The sequence below is a fragment of the Myripristis murdjan genome, chromosome 16 (assembly GCF_902150065.1).
Source record: "Myripristis murdjan chromosome 16, fMyrMur1.1, whole genome shotgun sequence".
Lineage (NCBI taxonomy): Eukaryota > Metazoa > Chordata > Actinopteri > Holocentriformes > Holocentridae > Myripristis > Myripristis murdjan.
In genome coordinates this window covers 28,694,350-28,713,463 of record NC_043995.1, presented here as the reverse complement: position 1 = coordinate 28,713,463, position 19,114 = coordinate 28,694,350, and the positions used below count along the sequence as shown (strand labels likewise).

Genomic DNA, 19,114 nt, shown 5'->3' with positions numbered 1-19,114 from the left:
TCATCAAGAAACTAAATCAAAGTGGGGAGTTGCTTGAGCCTTAGGAACGGAGTCAAGGGAGTGAAACCATTTAAAAGTGCATTGTGCAGGCAGTTCGGGGAGGGAAAGAGAAGAATAAAGAGATATAAAAGAGGAATCACGAAAGCAAAACAACCACAACAGTGGATTCTGCCCCTAAAAAAACAGACAGCAAACGAAAAAATGGATGGTCTCCTTTTCTCTTGTGTGTTTTTTTTTTTCATAGATCTGTCCAATAGCATGCACCATAAATCTCAGAGAATGCTTTATTTCTTCACAGGCCTCGCAAGACCTGACATTCAGCAACATGGATTTAAAAAAAAAAAGTGCAATGCCTTAATTTTGCTGCATTGTTCTCCCCCCGCTCCGTTTGAAAATTGCTTCCGTCTGTTGATTGAACAAGCCGTAAAACAACATGGGGAGTCACGATAACCCTAACCCCAGAATTTGTGATTCTTACAATCAAATTAAATCCAGCGAATTCATATGGCTCTACATGCGATGTTTGTTTGGCCTCTCAGCTCAACATGTACTCGCTGCAGGTGTCCTGACACAAGAACGCGAGAACGAGTTTGTTTATTATTCTATTCTTTTTTTTTTCCCCCAGTGCAAAAATCATTGCGAGCAGCGAGGTTCAGCATCCATAATATTTTTTTCACGACAGAGCCTTTTTTGAGAAATTGGTACTTGATACCGCAACATTTGATTTTCTCAAGATTTGCCAGCGACGCTCGTGCAAGTTAATGGGAAGCAAAGCCGTTTTTATCGCACGTCCTTCCAAACAGGTCTTCTGCCACCGCTACCACGACTATTTTTGTCATCACTACAAGTGGAACATATTGCACACCATTCCACATTTTGAATCGGTGCTGCTGACTCTTAACTGGGTGCTGCTGGCAGTTTCATGTGCAGAAACGCTGACGTAAAAAACACTTGGATGCCTCAGACGGGGGCTTGATTAGCGTGCAATGAGATACTGTAGACATGAAGAAATCACAAACTCGCCCACGCAACAGAGGCTGCAGAGGAAATTCTGTTTCTGCTCACGTCACCTGTGGTAAACTGCGGGATCACGCGGCTTCCTGTGGGCTGCGAGTGTGGATGTATGTGGATGTGTTCTGGTTTGTTATTGTGGGCGCTTACCACTAATCTCACGTCATCTTGCGTTAGCCTGATTAGTGAGGCAACATGTTATCATATCTGTTTATAATTTTGTACTTTAACAAATTACCCCCCCCCACCTCCAATCCGCCACCCCTTGTTTCCCCCTCCCTGCCCACCCTGCTCTCTCCCAGGAGGCCGACCACTGGGAGCGGTCAGTTTTGAGGATGGCTGAGATCACGTCAGTCTTGATCCGGGAGAGGAGCCCTGCCCTGGTGGGACAGCTGCTGCAGGCGTGAAGAGAAACAGCAGCAGCACCGGAAAATCCCCACTGTGTCCACCGCGACCCTGGTCCACCCTCACCTAATGCGTATCCACTGGACATTTCCCTCAAGATCTGCTTTCCATCATGAATGCCGCTGAACCAAATGGGAGCAGAAGGGCTGGCCAGATATCTGACTCTTTCAAATTCATCTCTTAATCAGTTGTATCGAGGTGGCAGCGCAACAATTCCTGCCTGCCAACATCAGTAAATTTGAATTTCCCGTATCAGCACTGGCAGGGAATTGTTACGCTTTTTTATTTTCTGCAACCAACTGCAATTTGGAGATCGTATGCTCTTCTAAAAATGTTTTGGCAGGTAAAATAGTGGAGGCTGCCGGTGAATTTTAGGATGCATCTGCTACTGCGGCCTGTCTGGATTAGGAGGCAAATCAGCTCCACATCTGCTCTCAGAGAGGAACTTCACTCTCAATCTAGACTTCAAATTAATGATGAGCATTATGGAATATTAACATTATTTTTTTCACTGCATCCTCTAAAGTTTTATGCAAGCTCTCTCCAAATCCAGTTGCTGAGATAGCAGCTCTGGCTTGTCAAGGAAAGGAGGTACAACTAACCTGACTCTACATGTGTAAAGTCAAGTGAATGACTGAATGATAGTGTTGAAACTACTGTGCTGCACAAAGTGATGAATGACTGAAATCCTAGAGGTTGAGGTTTTTTGTAATCCACTTAAACCACTTATTTAAATGACAATAAAGATGTGCTTTTTGTACTCCACCTGTGTTCCTTTCAGAAATGTTCTTTTTCATCTTGGGTTTTATTTATTTAGTTTTTTTTTTTTTTATGTCATAAATCTTAAGATCTAAAGTATATGAGGTGATATCTGTCACATGGCTGCCTCTGGTAGAGTGCACATGTGAGTCTGCATCCCAGAGGGGTGCAGAGAAACTGATCCCTAATCACACCGTGTAAGAGATGGCGATTGAAGTGCTCTAAAATTCCTGAACTTAAGATGCAGATCTAGTCGTCTGTCTGCGACCTCACACGTCAGTGGATCCCTTAATGAAGGAGCTTAGCAGAGAAGAGGCTCCTGTTTCCTCTAGTAAACCAGGTCTTACACCAGCAGAGCCCGAGGCGTGTCTTCCCTCTGCTACTGTATGGGCTGATGATAGGGAGAGAAAGCGAGGGAGTCCCCCAGGTAGACGTGTGTCTTGCCATTATCCCAAAAGTTCAGATGTTAAACCCCAACTGTCAAATACGTGGAGAGTCCTGGCCATTAAAGGTGATCTGGCTTTATCCCACCTCTTCGTTAAAGTGACAACCTTTGAGATTCTTGCTTTTTGAGTTTGGTTTCATCTTTGTCCGTGCAGTTCTTGCTTTTTTTTTCAGTTTATAGACTCCATGCATTTTCTGTTGTTGGAGTTTCTGTCCTTGTGGGCAATGTTCTTCCCAAGTTGTTCCGTCTCTCAAGTATTAAAGAACCACAAGTGCATCTTCACTGTTTTGTTCAAATTTTCCACTTGATTCAAGTGTCTCTGCACATAACAGCAGGCAGTTTGGACATGATGCATCATACCAGCACGGAAACTTGGGGATTCCCTTTGCTTCTTGTAGGACAAGTCACCATCTGATGCATCTTCAGTTGCCAAATAAACTTCTAGGATCTTTCTCTGTTCTTTATCTTCTCTGTTTGTTTTTAATTATACTTTGCCATGTAATGTCAATTTAAAAATGTCTTTGATGATGCAAAACCTTATTGAGAAAGACCAGGCGTGTTTGGAGCAGTAAATGTAAGAGTTTTAATGAATCGGGTACTGATTGAATCATCTGAGGTCATCTGAAAATATTGCAGATTATCACTTTTAACACTGATCTCTGTGTTCAGTGCATCTGTTTGTATGCGTTTCTGCACCAAGCGCACTGGTACAAGTGGTCTTCTCCAAAAATGACGTGTTTATCACAGGAGGGGAAGAAAAAAACAGCCTCGCACTTCAAAGGGTCTTTTTAAGTGCTGGTGCCGGAACATTTCTCACCGCATAGCCCTCGTCGCTTTGTGTACACCTTTCACACTTCCAGGGCATCTCCAGTTTCCTGCATTTCAACATCCTCTACAACCCGGTGGCATTCCAGCTGTTGATGGAGGGCCGCCTCAGGGGAGAGGAGGTCCGCTCTCCACCTGAGATCCGCGTCTTCACATAGAGTTTAGTAATTAACTTGTTATTAAAATGTGCTGCCTTGCAACTCCTGTGGTATACTTACATTTACATTTCTGGGATTTAGGCGGAGCCGTCACTCAGCGTGGCTTAGGACGAATGCAGCAGCACCGTCTCCAAGCAACAAGCAGGAAAACAAAGGCAAATAGGTAAATAAAAGAAAGCAAACAAACCCCTTTAATCTTGGAATTAGTGTGTAAGGCTGACAAGTTTAGGGCCAGGGTGTAGTAGTGAGTCTGACTCATCTGACGTCTCACACTCCTGCCTGTTTTCACTCAGGTACGTCCCGGCTTTGGACACTATTGGATGTTGGCTCCACTTTTTCCAGACTATTCAAAAAAATTCTCAATTCATCTTTTACCCCAGCTGGTATTCTTTTGTTTGTCCTTTCCTTAGCAGTAAAAAAATTTAAGGGATTACATCTGTGTATAGGACGTAATCGTCTTCAAACTTCAATGTGTTGATTTTTCAAAATGCAGTGAATTAATCACCTGCTTGTTGAAAGGTGTTGTACAGAGCTCCTGCAGATGTGCAGTATCTACATCTTTGCTGAGGAATGAACTTATTATTTTGACATTTTGAAAGATTTGCACTTTGTTGGTCTTGGTGTGGAATAGGACTTGACCTACCCCGGTCCCAGTCTTGATCAAGTCCTGACTCTAAAGCATCCCGGACTTGATCTTTAATTGATTGGACATGAGGCAGCCGTGACCACAGCACTGCTTCAGGATGAGAATAGAACAGCTTGGGGGAAAAAAGGCCAAGGGGATTTTCATTTTACTTCAAGAGAGTAGGAGAGAGCAAGAGGAAAAGTTAGAATCTGTGGTAGAGGGGGATGCGATGGTTCTTCAGGTTGTAGTGGAAGATAAGTGACCCTGATGTTGGAAGGTACGTCCACTTTTGACAAAACAGGAGGAAGAAGACAGACTGATCGGCAGGTTGGCTATTTTATCAAGGCAGACTGTGTACCTCTCAGGTGATGGGGCTTGCACATCATCCTTGCTTATGTCTTTGAGTATAGTGACACCTGGTGGACAGTATGGTCATGAAGTTGATTCTGTGCCCTCGTCTGGGTATTATCCCTCCACAAGGGGGAGGTATTGAGCTTACTTTTGCCCGTGAATAGGCTGCAAATGTACCAGCTGCTTCTTCATAACAAATTTTGGGCACCATCCTGATAATTTTGAGCCCAAACCCACATAAAAAGAAGCTGGTTATGGTGCTGAAGTTGTAATTTAAGAGATTTGTTCTGAAATTAGGTACAACAGCTCTTACAGAATGATTGATTGGGAAAATTTCTTGCAAATTATGGAGCTTGTAAAAAAGATTGTCGGTCATTTGAGTCCTTGGGTGATCACACATAATAACTGGCTCACGCACTTATACACATCCACACATACACACACATAAGTTCAGCTTATTCTTTTGAAACTGTGGTTTTTACTTAGAAGTTTTACTCTTTTTTACTCTCTCTCTTTTCCTGTTCTTGTGTCCCTGTATGGTAATCATGACGATGGTCTTGTTTCAATCACTGGCTTTCTTTTCATCGTCCAGAACTATTTATATACCACATTTGCAAAGCACTTTGGGTTGCATTGTATGAAGTGTGGTCAATACTGAAAATTGTATTTCAATTTGATTTATATTCAAAAGATATTGCATGACAGGCTTCCAAAATTCATATTAAGGGTTGGGTTTTGAGCTGAATTTTTAAAAAATTCTCGGAAGAAAAAGCCCTCCTCTTTCATTTTCTACCGCTGCAGCTAATCTCTCTAATGCTGCGGCTGTAGGTGCTGCCAGGCAGCCGTGCCCTGACCTAGTGCATTCTGTCTGAGCCGACTTAGCTTTATGCTAACCAGAGCCGCAGGCCTTGGCTGATACCTCAGACCAGGTCCTGTTTAGATAGCACCACCGCTGGTGCTGCGGAGAGCGAGACCCGAGCCAGATCCCACAGTTTGTCTGTGTGTAGGTCTGCCAGGCTCAGACAGCACGTCGTCACCCCGGCCAGCCAACCACAGCTCTGATTATGGCCTTGGCACCATAATAGCTTCTGGGCCCTGGGCTTGCAAGTAGGTGTGTGTGTGTATGTGTGTGTGTGCATCTTTCCAAAGCACTGCATTAATTTGGGGTTTTGCATGTGTGTGTGTTTATGTGTGTATGCCCGCACTTATGTGTGCATCGGTTGGCATGAATGTGACAATGTGCCTGCACTAAACTTGGGTTCAGTGGGGCCAGTGGATCCCCGAGCCCGGTTCCCCGAGTGGCAGATCCATGCCAGCAAAGCCCAACGGTTGCACACGGAGCGAAACCGCAAGAAAACACGTCTTCCTGGTTACTAAAAACAAACACAGCGAGGGGTCAAAAGAGCAGACCAAGCATGCGGCAAAGAATATAAGGACCTATAAAGTCAGGAAGCTCCGTGAGGTCGGATGCCAAGTACAATAACGCAGCCAAGAGCACAGGAATACAGGAGGGAAGGTGTTCAGGAATTTGACCTTATGAATCACTACAAATCCATAACGTCTGGTATCCTGGAATGTGGCGTGAGACCGAAAGCGAGGCTGTTGGGTTTGAATTACTATATAACCTGCTATGATAAATTCAGTCTGTTTTATTGGACATCAGAGTGATTCATCTGTTCGTGTGTAGTAGCTGAACGCATGGCACCAACACTTCCATGGTTAAGACTTTGATTCTCTGATGCCACCCATGCCAGCAGTGACTGTTTTCACAGGACTGGCACTTTGAGTAAATGCCCCGTACATTTTGCATAAATACAATATAATATAACTCACATTCAGGAGAATTTGTGGACAGTACTGCCATCTGCTGGATATGATCCTTTCATTTTGTGCTGCATAAAAATACTGGCTATAGTTAAAGCAGCCACCACCAATCTAACCGCCAAATGTAAGCACCGGTTCTGAAAACTGAATGCAAGGTTGCATGTCTCGCATACACACACCGCAGCCACAATTACTAGGCTATCACAACGGCCGACTGATCTATACAGGGTGCTATAAAATTCAGATTAAAGTTTCCCCTGCAGTTTATCAAACTAACAGATGGATGGTGAAATGAGTGTTGTGAGACTACAGTTCACTGAAGCCGGAGTGTAAACTGTCGTGAATGATGTCAATATGTCAAAAACAGGGGAGAGCAATGGGTTTAAACTTGGCGTCTGTGTGTGAGTGTGTGAGTGTGTGAGTGGTAGGGGGGTTGGTTTGTGCAGAACACCTCAGCAAATATTGTGTTAATTGCTTTTGCGTTCGGTTTGGTTTTGTGATTTGTACCACATTTGCACCAGTGATTTGCTTGTTTGATGTGAACCTCGCCCTCAGTCAGTTTTTCATGCAACTTTTACGAGTGCCGGGCAGCTATCCGTTACCTGAACAGTTAATAATTCAAGACCACAGCATGTCTGCAGGCTGAGCAAGTCGACTACCTGAGGCGTCTGTCAAAACTCACTTTCCTGCTCATGCTATTGAGGCAAAACCACTCTCATGAGCCAAACGTAGATGGGCAGCTCTCAGGCATTATGCTGCCTTCAAGGTAACATCCTGTTTCGACAGACCTTGAAGGCAGCACATATACTGCATATAAATGTGTGCATGTGAACCCGGCATGTCCTGGAAACAGACCGGGCAAATTTCTCTGGGTAAAAGTTGGACATGGCAGCGAAAGAGAGGATTGTGGATTGCTCGGGAAAAAGTTTTGAATCCGTGGTGTTCAAATGCTACACAACAGTAGGAATTGGCAGACTCCACTCTATTGTGTTTTTATTGTGCTATCGTTTGCCCCACTCGGCCCCCCTCCCTACCCACTCCCACATATTTCCTCCATCCCCACAAGCTGACCACTCCTGTGGGCCAAATGAATTCCACATTTCTTCCCTCCTGAGCTGTCATTGGTCCGCACAGCTGAGCCTAGCCTTATAAATGAGACGCAGCGGGATGCGGGATCTCTTGCTGACAGCCCCCGTCTGAAACAACCTGCTGGAAATGGAAGACTCAGCCAGTCAACCGGCCGGCAAACCAACCAGCCAGCCAGTCCGTCGGTCAGTCGATGTGCAGCCCCCATCTGATCTTTTACGCCTCAGCTCACTGCCCATGGTGTGCAAATGTGAACACGGTGGTGCTGTGGTGAACCGCGACCATGTGCACGGCGACCTGGTGTTGAGTGGCGAGTTGTGAGGATCGGCCTCAGCTCGCTGCAGATGAAACCGGGGCTTCATTTAGCACGATGAAATGAATATTGTGTGTTTTTTTTTTTTTTTTTTTTTTTTTCATTCAGAGAGCTAAGATGCTTGCAAGAATGGGGGCATTCTATGAGATGCAATGAATAAAGGTTAAAAGAGCGCCTCGAAGATCCAAAATATAAAAAAACAAAAGAGGAAATTCACCGAGATTCAAAGCACATGTTGTTTTTGGACGCATGTTGGATTTCACATGCAAAACGCCCATTTCCCATTTGAAAATATCACATTCACCTATGATTTGCCTCTGTGTATGTGGAATCAAATGTTCACATATGAAACACACCATATTGTCATATTTGGATGGCAGGTGAAAACATATAAAGATGTTCACAAAACATAAATTACCTTACTTTTCAGCTTTGAATTGAGGGTTTTTGCTTCTGAATTAAAACTGTCAAGTGTGATGTGAAGTGCTGTACAGCTGTGAAACTGTTCCTGTTTGACGGCAGTTAAGCAAAAAGCTGTGAAATTGTTTTTTTCCTCTCGCGTGTTTTCCATTTCGCCTTCTTAACAGTGAAGCAAATAGGTATGCCCTCGTTTTGCCATTGTAAGCCAGTAAAACAGAAAGGCCACTCCACTGCTTCATGCCTTCACTGCAAAAACGCAAAATCTTACCAAGATTATTTGTCTTATTTCAAGTCAAAAATGCCTTATTTCTAGTCAAAATATCTCATTACACTTAAAATAAGACATGATCACCTCAGAAGTAAATTGTTTTTAAACAATTGTCTCTTGTTTCAAGTGAAAATTTGCTTGAAACAAGTGAAAATTTGCTTGTTTCATTGGCAAAATTTGCCAGTGGAAAAAGTAAAAATTCACTTGAAATAAGTTAAAATTACCTAGAAACAAGAAACAAATTTTGCCAATGAAACAAGCAAATTTTCACTTGTTTCAAGCAAATTTTCAATCGAAACAAGAGACAGTTGTCTAAAAACAAGTTACTTCTGAGGTGATCATGTCTTATTTTAAGTGTAATGAGATTTTGACTAGGAATAAGACATTTTTGACTTGAAATAAGACAAATAATCTTGGTAAGATTTTGAGTTTTTCCTCTCAGCATGGCATTCAAAAAGTCAAAGGAAGCGCAAAACTCTCTAATTTTAAGAGCATCGGAGCCTCAGACGCTCTCTGGCCTCCCGTATCTTGTTGTTCAGTCTGCCACACAAACCTCACTCACACACAGATATACACACACTCAGCAGGACTGAGATCCAAATCCTGCGTGCATATCACTGCCAAAACCGTAGGCTGGATTAGGTGTAATAGCGAGTTTAGCAATGGGGTGAATTGGTCCAAATTAGGTCCAACAATTACCTACAATTACGGCGGCGGGAGGACGCAATCGCTCATCAACACTGATTATTTGTGTTTGGAGGCGGCTGGGTGCTACGGGTTAATGGGTGCTCCATCATAGGTGGGGAATGGGAGAGAATGAGTCATATGCTGTAGATGTGTATGTGTGTGTGTGTGTGTGTGTGTGTTTTTGCTGTAACGGGCTTTACAAATGAGGATGTCCCCTCTGCGTAAAGCAAAAGATAAACACAGCAGACACAGAGGAGAGGGAGAGCCTGTTGAGGAAAGGAAAGGGGTGAAAACTGGATGTGATGGTGATCTAAGGAGAGGAGAAGGCGGAGTGGAGAGATGAAAGCGAAGAGGCAGGAGAGAGAGAGGGAAAAGGAGAGGAGAGAAGGAAGAGAGAAACAAAGAAAGACGAAAGGAAGGAAAGAAAGAGGTCATGCAAGCGAGGCAGGAAGGACAGGAAGGGAGGGAAGAAAGAAATAAAGAAAAAGAAAGAAAGACTGTTTCTTCACTGCTCAGCCACTGAAAATCATAATTGATGGGATCGTGATTTAATGCACAAATGTTAATCTCTTATCTGGATTTGGCTGCGTTGTGCTTTACGTCCATGCCAGTAAAAAAAGCGTCGAACTGAACTGAAACTGAGATATAGAAGCAGGGAGACATGTGGATTGTTAGTTGGAAGCAGCTGTGGATTTGGCCGGCGGAGCTGCGAGGTTCCCCCCCCCTGACAGGAGCTCCATCACGCTGACAGCCGTGTTGCAGCTCTGTACGTGATTCAGACGATGAAATATCAGCCGAGCTCGGCGTCTCTCCTCTCCGCTCGGCGAAGCTGCGTCCGTCCTGGCTGCCTTCTTTGCTCCCCGACTCCTCTGGCGCCGATCAGTCAAGCCCACCTTCAGCGGGGGAGACAGGACGTCCGAGCATTACAGCTCACACCCACGCAAACACTGGCAGGCGTTCACACAACCACACACACTCGCACGCACACACATTCATGTTGGTGCACACTTGGTGTCTTGGTTATTGTGCTGAACTCCCAGTGTGCGTTTGAGGACATTCCACTGAACTTAATCCACATAATAATCCGTGACATTTTCACATAAATAAATGTCCATTTGGCTATTTTTTATTGATTTATATAAAACTTTATAAATGCTTCAGGGTAGATCCAGCTTTTACTTTTGCCGTTCCAAACACCTGGTGTCGAGGTGTCTGGAGGGGAAACATCCACCGGTGCACAGGAAGTGATGGGTTTCTGAGCTGGAGCAGAGCTGGGAGGTTGGCGGGGCTTATGGGCAGCCAGGTTTCCACAAGTAAAAACAGAGACTCTCTTTCTCTAGAGGCTGGACAACATCTGATCACTGGGCGAAAACACACGAGGCCCGTGGGCTGTGAGCAGGGAGACCGCGGCCCCTGCTTTTTGAATGGAAGTCAATGGAGGAGATGCTTTGGTACACAGAACAAACAGCTTTTTGGAGAAAATGATTGGTGACATCATAAATTGACATTGTTGCCGCTCATGCCCAACATGCTCCTCATTATGTGATCATTTCGGAGACGGCGATGATAATTTCAATAAGAAAAAAAAGTTATTGTGTGTGAAACTGTGATTGCGATTGGAATTGCTGTTGGGAAATTCATGGCCTCATGACATGGGCTGACATGATTCGGCTTAAAATGGTGCATGTAGTCCAGCCATCCACATCTTTTGCCTTTTGTGAATGTTGAAACCCATTTATTTTAATGCATGTAATGTTACATGACAGCCGGTTTGAGTATTTCCAACTCTTCTCCAACAGTGTCCAACTTGGACGGACATGAAGCTCCTCCTGCTGAATCATCATTGCAAACAGAAAACCATTTTGTTGAAAAAACTCATGTTGATGAAAAAAAATGTTGAATTCACAAGATTATGGACGTAAAAAAAGGAGGAAATCCAACGTGCTGATGGAGCTGAGTTAACTGAGCCACATAGATTTGAATCAACTTTATACAGACATTATCAATAAACAATTATAGTGCATTCATAACTGCAACCACCAATCTGCAATACAATATAATACTGGTTATATCTAAATACATTTCTCAGTTTTAGCTGTCATCTTCAACACAGTAACTGTCGATGAGGTCCATGGTTACTATGATGTTCAGTGCCATTTACTAAACTGACAGGAAAACTCTGATTTATCAGAAAAGAAACTTTTACAACTGAGGTAACCTTGTACTGTCATGAATTTGGGAACGACAAAGAAAATACTTGGGTCTTCCCAGTTTTTTCTCTCTCGTGAAACAGTTCAGAGAAACTTCCTTCCAGTTTGAGTTGGATTGCGTGCTTGATGTCGCGCACACGATCAATTAAAACACACAGCTGTTCATTTCCCCATGTTATTCAACCGTCTGCCTGCTGTGGTCCATATCGCTGAAGGTGTAATGCAGCGTTCTTGCAATGAATCCTGGGGCTTCCTATTTGGTCTCATGTTTTGGCGGTTAGATATTACATAAGATGCATCACGGAGACACTGATTATAAGGGCTGGGCATTATCGATAAAATCAACACAATCAATCACAATATCATCAACCAAATACCTCAATCATGTCAATCCTGTGTCAGTGATGCAGGTAAATTTTTGATAAACATTCATAAGTAACATAGATATGATGACTAAGCAGGCAGAGGCATTTAAGAGCGGAATAAGACCGGCAGTTGAAAAAGTGGAAAACACAACTCATGTGCCATATAATAATATCATACAATCCAAAAACTGAGATGATGTCCACTCTCATTTCATGATATCTCCATGATATTTTGCCCAGCCCCGGTGAGTCCTGCTGATTGGCCGGGGAGGAGGAGCTGATTTGTTAACATGATGTTGGTACAGTGTTTGGTTGAAATCCCCACAGAACCCTTAGCGACAAAAATAAAACGTAACGCTCAAGGTGATTTAACGAAGTGGGACACGCTGCTGGATCAGTGTCATACATCGCTTTCCTGGACTAACACTGCGATCAATCAATCAATCAATCAATCAATCAATCAATCAATCAATCAGAGCCTGAGAACACCATCAGTGTGTGCCTCTTTCAAAATATTCCCTTGTGTTTCCTCAGAGGCAGGGTGAGTTTTCCAAACCGGAGTCAGAAACAGAAACGGCAGCAGCAGCGCTCGCCGTTCAGCCCGGAAAAACCACCAGGCCACTGACATCACAGCACGAGTTAATGAGGAGAAAGAAAACCTCTTCAGAGTTTGAACATGAGCACATTTTAGCGCGAGTAAGAGTCATTTTAGGATTCAGAAGGTGAAATTTCCTGTATATGCAGCAAGTAACACAGGGCAGTTTTTGTATTGCAGTTTTTGAACATGTGTGGTAAGTTAGCCTTAATTTCAGAGCTATTTCAGTGTATTCTGTATTTCCGATGATGAATTCACACACACACACTTACCGAAACACTTCTCTTTTCTGTCTGTTTCACACACACAAACACACGTCCACAGTCATAGCCCCGCTTTCTCTCGTTCCCTTTTTCACACACACACACACACATACACAGATTGAGTACACCGTGGAGACAAATCCCCAGATGATCTTTCCCATGAACATCTCTGCCTGAGTCAGGACGCCCCCCCCGCCCCCCCCCCGCCCCCCCGCCCCCCCGCCCCCCGCCCCCTCCCTTCACGAGGCCCGAGCTCTGCGACTCAGCTCCCACTGGGCCGCAGTGAAGGATTGTAACTATTTTCTCTGCAGCAAAAACCTCAAACACAACAACAGCAAGTTAGTCATCACGACCTGCCATAACATCTTGATTTGTGTTATGGCGTGGGAGCAACAGGCTCGCGAGCGCAGACACACAAATGCACGCATGCACGCACGCCCACACGCTCTCTCTCACACACACAGACACAGACACACACACACATGCACAGCATCTATGCATAGAGAGCGGCGAGCGCTGCGTTCGAAGGCTCAGCTCATCAGTTGTGCATGAAAAAGACTCTCCGGGTTTTTGGAAGCTTCCCGCATCTCTTCCCCCCCCCCCCCCCGAAAAATGATTTATGAGGCCGAATCACTCACAGCGCTCACTTCCTGTCAGTGAAATCTCCAGACGTCCTCCCCTGTTTTATACTGTCACGTCCCATCTAGACGGCTGGCTGTGGAATTTAGTGCGGGCTGGATTAGTCTTGTCCGCACATGTGTTTCGCTGCGGGAAGCTCTGTACCATTTGACTGTCCTCGTTCAGATTTAACTGCAGGTTTTTTTTTTTTTTTGTTCTTGCAAGGACTTTCTTTGTCTTTTCTCTCTTTATTTTATTTTTTTTTTAAACGCTTTAATCATGTGGCTCTGAGTTGAACATTTGCATTGAGAGAAACGTTCAGGCTCCTCCGTTGCTTCGGCTTCTCCGCTTGGCTCGCACTTCAACGGATGACGCCTTTTTTTTTTTTTTTTTGAAGATGGTTCAGGTCTACGACGGAGCAGACAATGAAGTTAGAGAGGGAAAGAGAGAGAGAGGGAGAGAAAGAAAAGGTGGAGCCAGTAGTATTTCCGTGACTTCAGCGTGCATCCGGGCCGAGAGATCCACTTTGCTTTTCCTCGCAAATTATCCGTAGGCCTCCAAGTAGCGACATGCTCAGATGATATTTATTGATCTGCAACAGCCCCTGAGCTCCTAATTGGCTGTTTTGGAACTGACCCGACCTGCGATGGTTCCTGCAGCTGCCAACCACCTCCCCCCCTCACACCCCCACTCCACCTCCCCGCTCAAAATGGCTGCCCAACCACAAGCCCGTGGAGTTTGGTCGGCCCAGCACTTTTCATAGCGCTCGGCTGTAAATCCTCTCTTCTTTTTTTTTTTTTTTCTTTTCTTTCCTTTCTTTCTCCTCTCTCCCTCGCCTCGAACGTCTCCATTACCCAAGCCGTTTTGTCAGCACACCATTGGGTGTAACAGAATACCATGCTGACCGACATTTAGGTCATTTCCTCCTTTTAAGACCAGATATTGCGGTGCTGCGAAGGTAGCCCGGTTGCCAGATTGGAGCCCTGGGTTGCCAGATTGGGGACCCGGCTAATCTAATTAGAGAGTGAGGGAAAGAGGCCCGAGGGGCTCGCAGGACTGGGACCGCGGCGGAGCCAGGATTGGTTCCCCCTTTTTGAAAAACTATGCACCGCAAAATACAATGTGGTAATGTCTGCGGGCCTAATTCTTCCGGAGGGGAGAGAGCAGGGCCCTGTCCTGCAGACAGCCACATCCCTCGCTCTGACTTCAGAGAGAGAGAGAGAGAGGGAGAGAACGAGGGAGAGAGATGGGGAAACGAGGGGGGTAGAAGAGAGAGAGAGAGAGAGAGAGGGAGCACAAGAAAGAGAGTCCGAGGATGATTTATGTCCTGCTGTGTAGACACCGAAATAAATCCAGCAAGCCAGTGCAGAGGGGGAAACAGGCCATAAAGCACAGGATCAATTCAGAACTGGTTCTCTTTTTTGAAAAACCCCAAATGAGCTAAAATCTCCTCCCATGTCAAAACCAATCGTTTTGTTTTATGTCATCAAGCCCTTTTATGATATTGTTCCCATTCTTAAGAAGGGGGCGTGGCCCCGCCGTCGGAGCGGATGACATATGCGGCTCTGGGTCTGGAGTGAACCCCGCGGCTCTCCCGGCTGATAATTAGAGTCTTCGGCGGCGAGCGTGCTGATAGCCGCTCTCGGCGTGGGAGGCCGCCTTTAAAAAGTGCTGCTAATTTGAGGCGGAGGAGTTATTGGGGTTATTGCTCCCTGCCTTCCCTCCAACTTTCAGCGGTGCGTGTGACCCTGTGTCTTGGATGTTGCAAAGACACACACACACACACACACACACATGCATGTACCTCCAGGTGGCCCGAGAGCTGCACATATATTTCACACCCACCACTCCACGATCAATTTCACCCCCTCGCATGCGTCCAGTTAAACGCGCAACTTTTACAAGGGGAAGAGGGATCGGTTTCAAACTCCCCCAGAAATCCCAGCTTCTTTCCATCTCCATTAAATGAACCTGATGTTGACCAGTAAAACGATCGCTGCGTTTTTTTTTATGTGTGACCTTTTGAATCCGCTGGAGGGACACGCCGGCGGTGTAAGCGCACCAAGAGCTTCGGAGGCAGCCCGAGTTCAACGTCAGCGCGTCCAGAATGCAAATCAATAGACAAAATAATGATCCGCAGTCATTTCCAACTTGGAGATCCTCGCAGTTTCACACACGACGATCTCCTGTGGAAGAAACTTAAATCACGAGAGGAGGGTAGGATGGATTAACCGATGTGTGATCGGTTACATACGTGAACAGCTCCACATTTTGACCGTTAATGTTGCATGAAGAGATGCTTTTAAATCCAAAATTAAAGAATTAGGAGCAGATTCTTTTACGATGTCAGTGTTTTAAATTTACCTGGTTACGGAAATGACTCCTAAAATTTTCTTTCTTTTGGAATATGAGTCTCCTGGGTGTGTTTATTGTGTTTGTCTCCTTTTGTGTCTCTATATGTAACTGTTTTTTTTAATTATTATTATTATTATTATTGTTATTATTATTATTATTATTATTATTATTATTATTATTATCATTATTATTTCTGATGCTGCCTGTCTTGGCCAGGTCTTAATCTTAATCTCAGTGGGATTCTCCTGGTTGAATAAATAAATGAATAAATAAATTACAAATAAAGAAACTGGCCAAGACAGGCAGCATCAGAGTGTATTTCCAAATTTCCAAATAACCATATAGACACTGTGGAGGATATATATATATATATTATTATTATTATTTTTTATTTTTTTTTTTTTTGACATATGCAACTTCAGTATATCCCTTCTCCAAAACTGTGATAACACAGCCCTCAGCCCTCAGTGTGTGACTGACTGTACGGTTTGGTTCAATTTGGGACATTAATCATTTTACCAGAGCACATTTTGCACTTTTCAAATGCGGGTGTCTCATTTGGACATGAACCTCATCCATTATTTTAAACAGCAAACGGCAAACTGAGGGGGGGGAAAAAAAAAAAAAAAAAAAAAAAAACAGAGGAGAGGTTCAGTGTTGTGGGAAACAGAATTTTGTTCCCCTTTTAAAAAATGCGTTTCCCCTGGCAGCGTCTTCGTCTCGATTTCAACACCAGGGAAGGAAAAAAAAAAAAAAAGAAAAAAAAAGAAAGAAAAAAAACCAGAACAAAACAAAGCGTACACAAAGAAAAAAAGAAATTTGCTGGCTTTTAAAAATGTAAGGAAACATTTGATGGGGTTGTAAAGCGGGAACGCGACCGTCCTTCGTGTCCCGTCGTGGACTTTGGAGTTTGTTTCTGATCTGATTGAACATATTTATCATTCACAGAAAAGGAAATTGAAAAAGGGCCGCGTTATTTCTTGGGACGCAAATTTGGACGCGACACCCGGTCTTCCTCGCCGTCCTATCTCGAGTTGTGATTCCGGGACGGTCGGGCTGTTCCTCCTCTCTCTCTCTCTCTCTCTCTCTCTCTCTCTCTCTCTCTCTCTCTGCCTTTGACTAATTGTGCACTGTTGTGATTAAAGCCACCAGATGCTCTGCTGAAAATGCCCGAGCCCATAAACTCACAGCTCTGTTTCTCCCGCCGCTCTTTCTTGTGGAGAGCGGCAGGAATGTCAGCCATCTTCCCATCAGCGCGGGACGCCACAACACACTCATTTTCGGGAACGTGTTTACAGTGAAACGTTCCGCTGATGTGGGATAGATTTATTACTTATTTACTCTCCGGCTCGGCGTGGCCTTTTGTTGCTCCGGCCTCTGATCACTTTCGTTACCTCATGCCAGACCACGGAGTGATGGAGGCATGTAAACACACACCGCACACGCTGGAATCCAGGAATGTGTGTGTGTGTGTGTGTCTGTGTGTGTGTGTTTGTGTGGCTGTGACAATGAGGCTGGGAATCTGTGTATTTATACCGGTAGGCACGCTTGGCTCTGTGTGTGTGTGTGTGTGTGTGTGTCCATGCATGTGTATGTGGATGGGTGTATCAGTGTGTTACATACAATGTAATTACATAAGTGTGTTCATGTTTGTTGTGGGTGTGAATGTATGTATGCATTTGTGTGTGTGTGTGTGTGTGTGTGTGTGTGTGTGTGTGTGTGTGTGTGTGTGTGTGTGTGTGTGCGTGCGTGTGTGTGTGTGCGTATGTGCATGTATACATGTCTTGCCCCTCTGTGTGTGTGTGTGTGTGTGTGTGTGTGTGTGTGTGTGTGTCCATGCATGTTTGTGAGGATGAATATATGAATGCTTGTGGGTGTGAATGTGTGTATGCATGTGTGTGTGTGTGTGTGTGTGTGTGTGTGTGTGTGTGTGTCCATGCATGTTTATGCAGATGGGTGTATCAGTGTGTTACATACACTATGTTTACATAGCTGTGTTCATGTTTGCTTGTGGGTGTGAATATGTGTGTGTGTGTGTGTGTGTGTGTACATGTGTTTTTTGTGAGTTTGTGTATATAACTGGGTTTTGGATGTGTGTGCTTGTGTGTGTGTGTGTGTTCATGCATGTTTGTGTGTATGTATGCTTGAGTTTTCATGTGCGTTCTGTCTCCTACACTGTCTGTGTGTGTGTGTGTGTGTTTGTGTGTGTGTGTGTGTGTGTGTGTGAATCTGTTTTGTGTTAATCCATGTTTGTGGTTGTGGGTTTTGGCGTGTGTGTGTGTGTGTGTGTGTGTTTATGCATGTTTGTGGGTGTGAATGTGTACAGCATATGCATGTTTTATCCTATGTGTGTTTTATGTGTGTGTGTGTGTGTGTGTGTGTGTCCTTGCATTTTTGTGTGTGGATGAGTTTGTGTATGCATATGCATGTACTTGTTTGTGTGTGTGTATGTGTGTGTTAATGTGTTTTGTGGGTGTGGGTATATGTAACGTCTGCGTGTGTGTATGTATGGGTGTGTATGAATATGCATGTGTTTGTGGGTGTGTGTCAGTGTCGGTGTGTGTGTGTGTGTGTGTGTGTGTTCTGCCTCCTCTCAGCGTTGTGTAATTATCCCGCAGTAATCAGCCTCTTATAAAGGACCAATCAGGTGGAAGATAAACACGGCCTGCTTGTATAATACACTCCATTAAGAAGGAAAATGGAGCCGTGCGCTCGGTGTGTGTGTGTGTGTGTGTGTGTGTGTGTGTGATCGCAGTATTTACACCACAACACCTCCAACTCCTTTTTGTGCTGTTACACTCGTTTTTTTGTCGCTCAGCCAAAAGTAAACGTGCTGCAGCTCAACACCTTTTTACCGGCTTTTATCTGAATTTGAGTTTTTTTTATTTTTAAATCTGTTGATGCATTTTTGCCTCTTTGCTCTCTTGGTCTGTCCTTTTTTTATCGTTTTCATTTCAATAGCTTCTATTTTCTGGTTTTACTCACTTCTATTCGTAATTTACTTTTCAGAATTTACTTTTCTCTTGCGCTCTTAACCGTTCAATTTGATGTTTCATTTATTTATGTAATCATTTTAATGTTTAATCTTATTCTTATTTTAATCCACGCTTTTATTTTGCTATTTTCAGTTTTATCTATTTATCGCTGGGCTTAATCCTGCCTTTGGTGTTTCCTCATTGTATAAATTAGCCCAGGGCAGCCAGATCTTAAATATGTGTATAACTGTACAAATTTCTCCATGTATTTATTATTAAAGGTGTTGTGGTTTTTTCAACATCAATAAATCATTCCCATGTTCATGTTGAGGCACTGGTCAGAAGATGAGAGCGTCTCTGCCTCGCTGGGGGGGGAACGTGAGCCACCGGGTCAGACCGGGAGGTCAAATCCGGTGCACTGCTTTACCGCACAACGCAGGAAGAGGGCGCTGTTCTTCCAGAGCAAACAGAGCTAGAGCTTCCAGAGACGCTGGAGGGAGTGAAAGGCGGATGGAGAAATAGTATTAAAACATATTCTCATTTGTTTGCAATAATT

General features: G+C 44.3%; 1 protein-coding gene across 6 annotated transcripts in view; it reads left to right on the top strand.

Moving 5' to 3' along the window:
• The window catches only part of crppa (CDP-L-ribitol pyrophosphorylase A), a 59,609-nt gene that overhangs the window by 35,057 nt on the left and 5,438 nt on the right, over positions 1-19,114 (top strand). For 2 of the 6 annotated variants that reach the window (XR_003929572.1, XR_003929571.1), the window contains exon 10: positions 3,685-3,766. The exons of 3 other annotated variants lie outside the window; for them this stretch is intronic. Coding sequence is in view for 1 of the 3 variants with exons in the window: in XM_030072563.1 (XP_029928423.1) it covers positions 1,314-1,418 (105 nt within the window). In the remaining 2 variants the exon portion in view is untranslated. Of the gene's footprint in view, positions 1-1,313; positions 2,182-3,684; positions 3,767-19,114 lie in introns of those variants that run through there. One more of the 6 variants, XM_030072563.1, reaches the window with a different exon arrangement.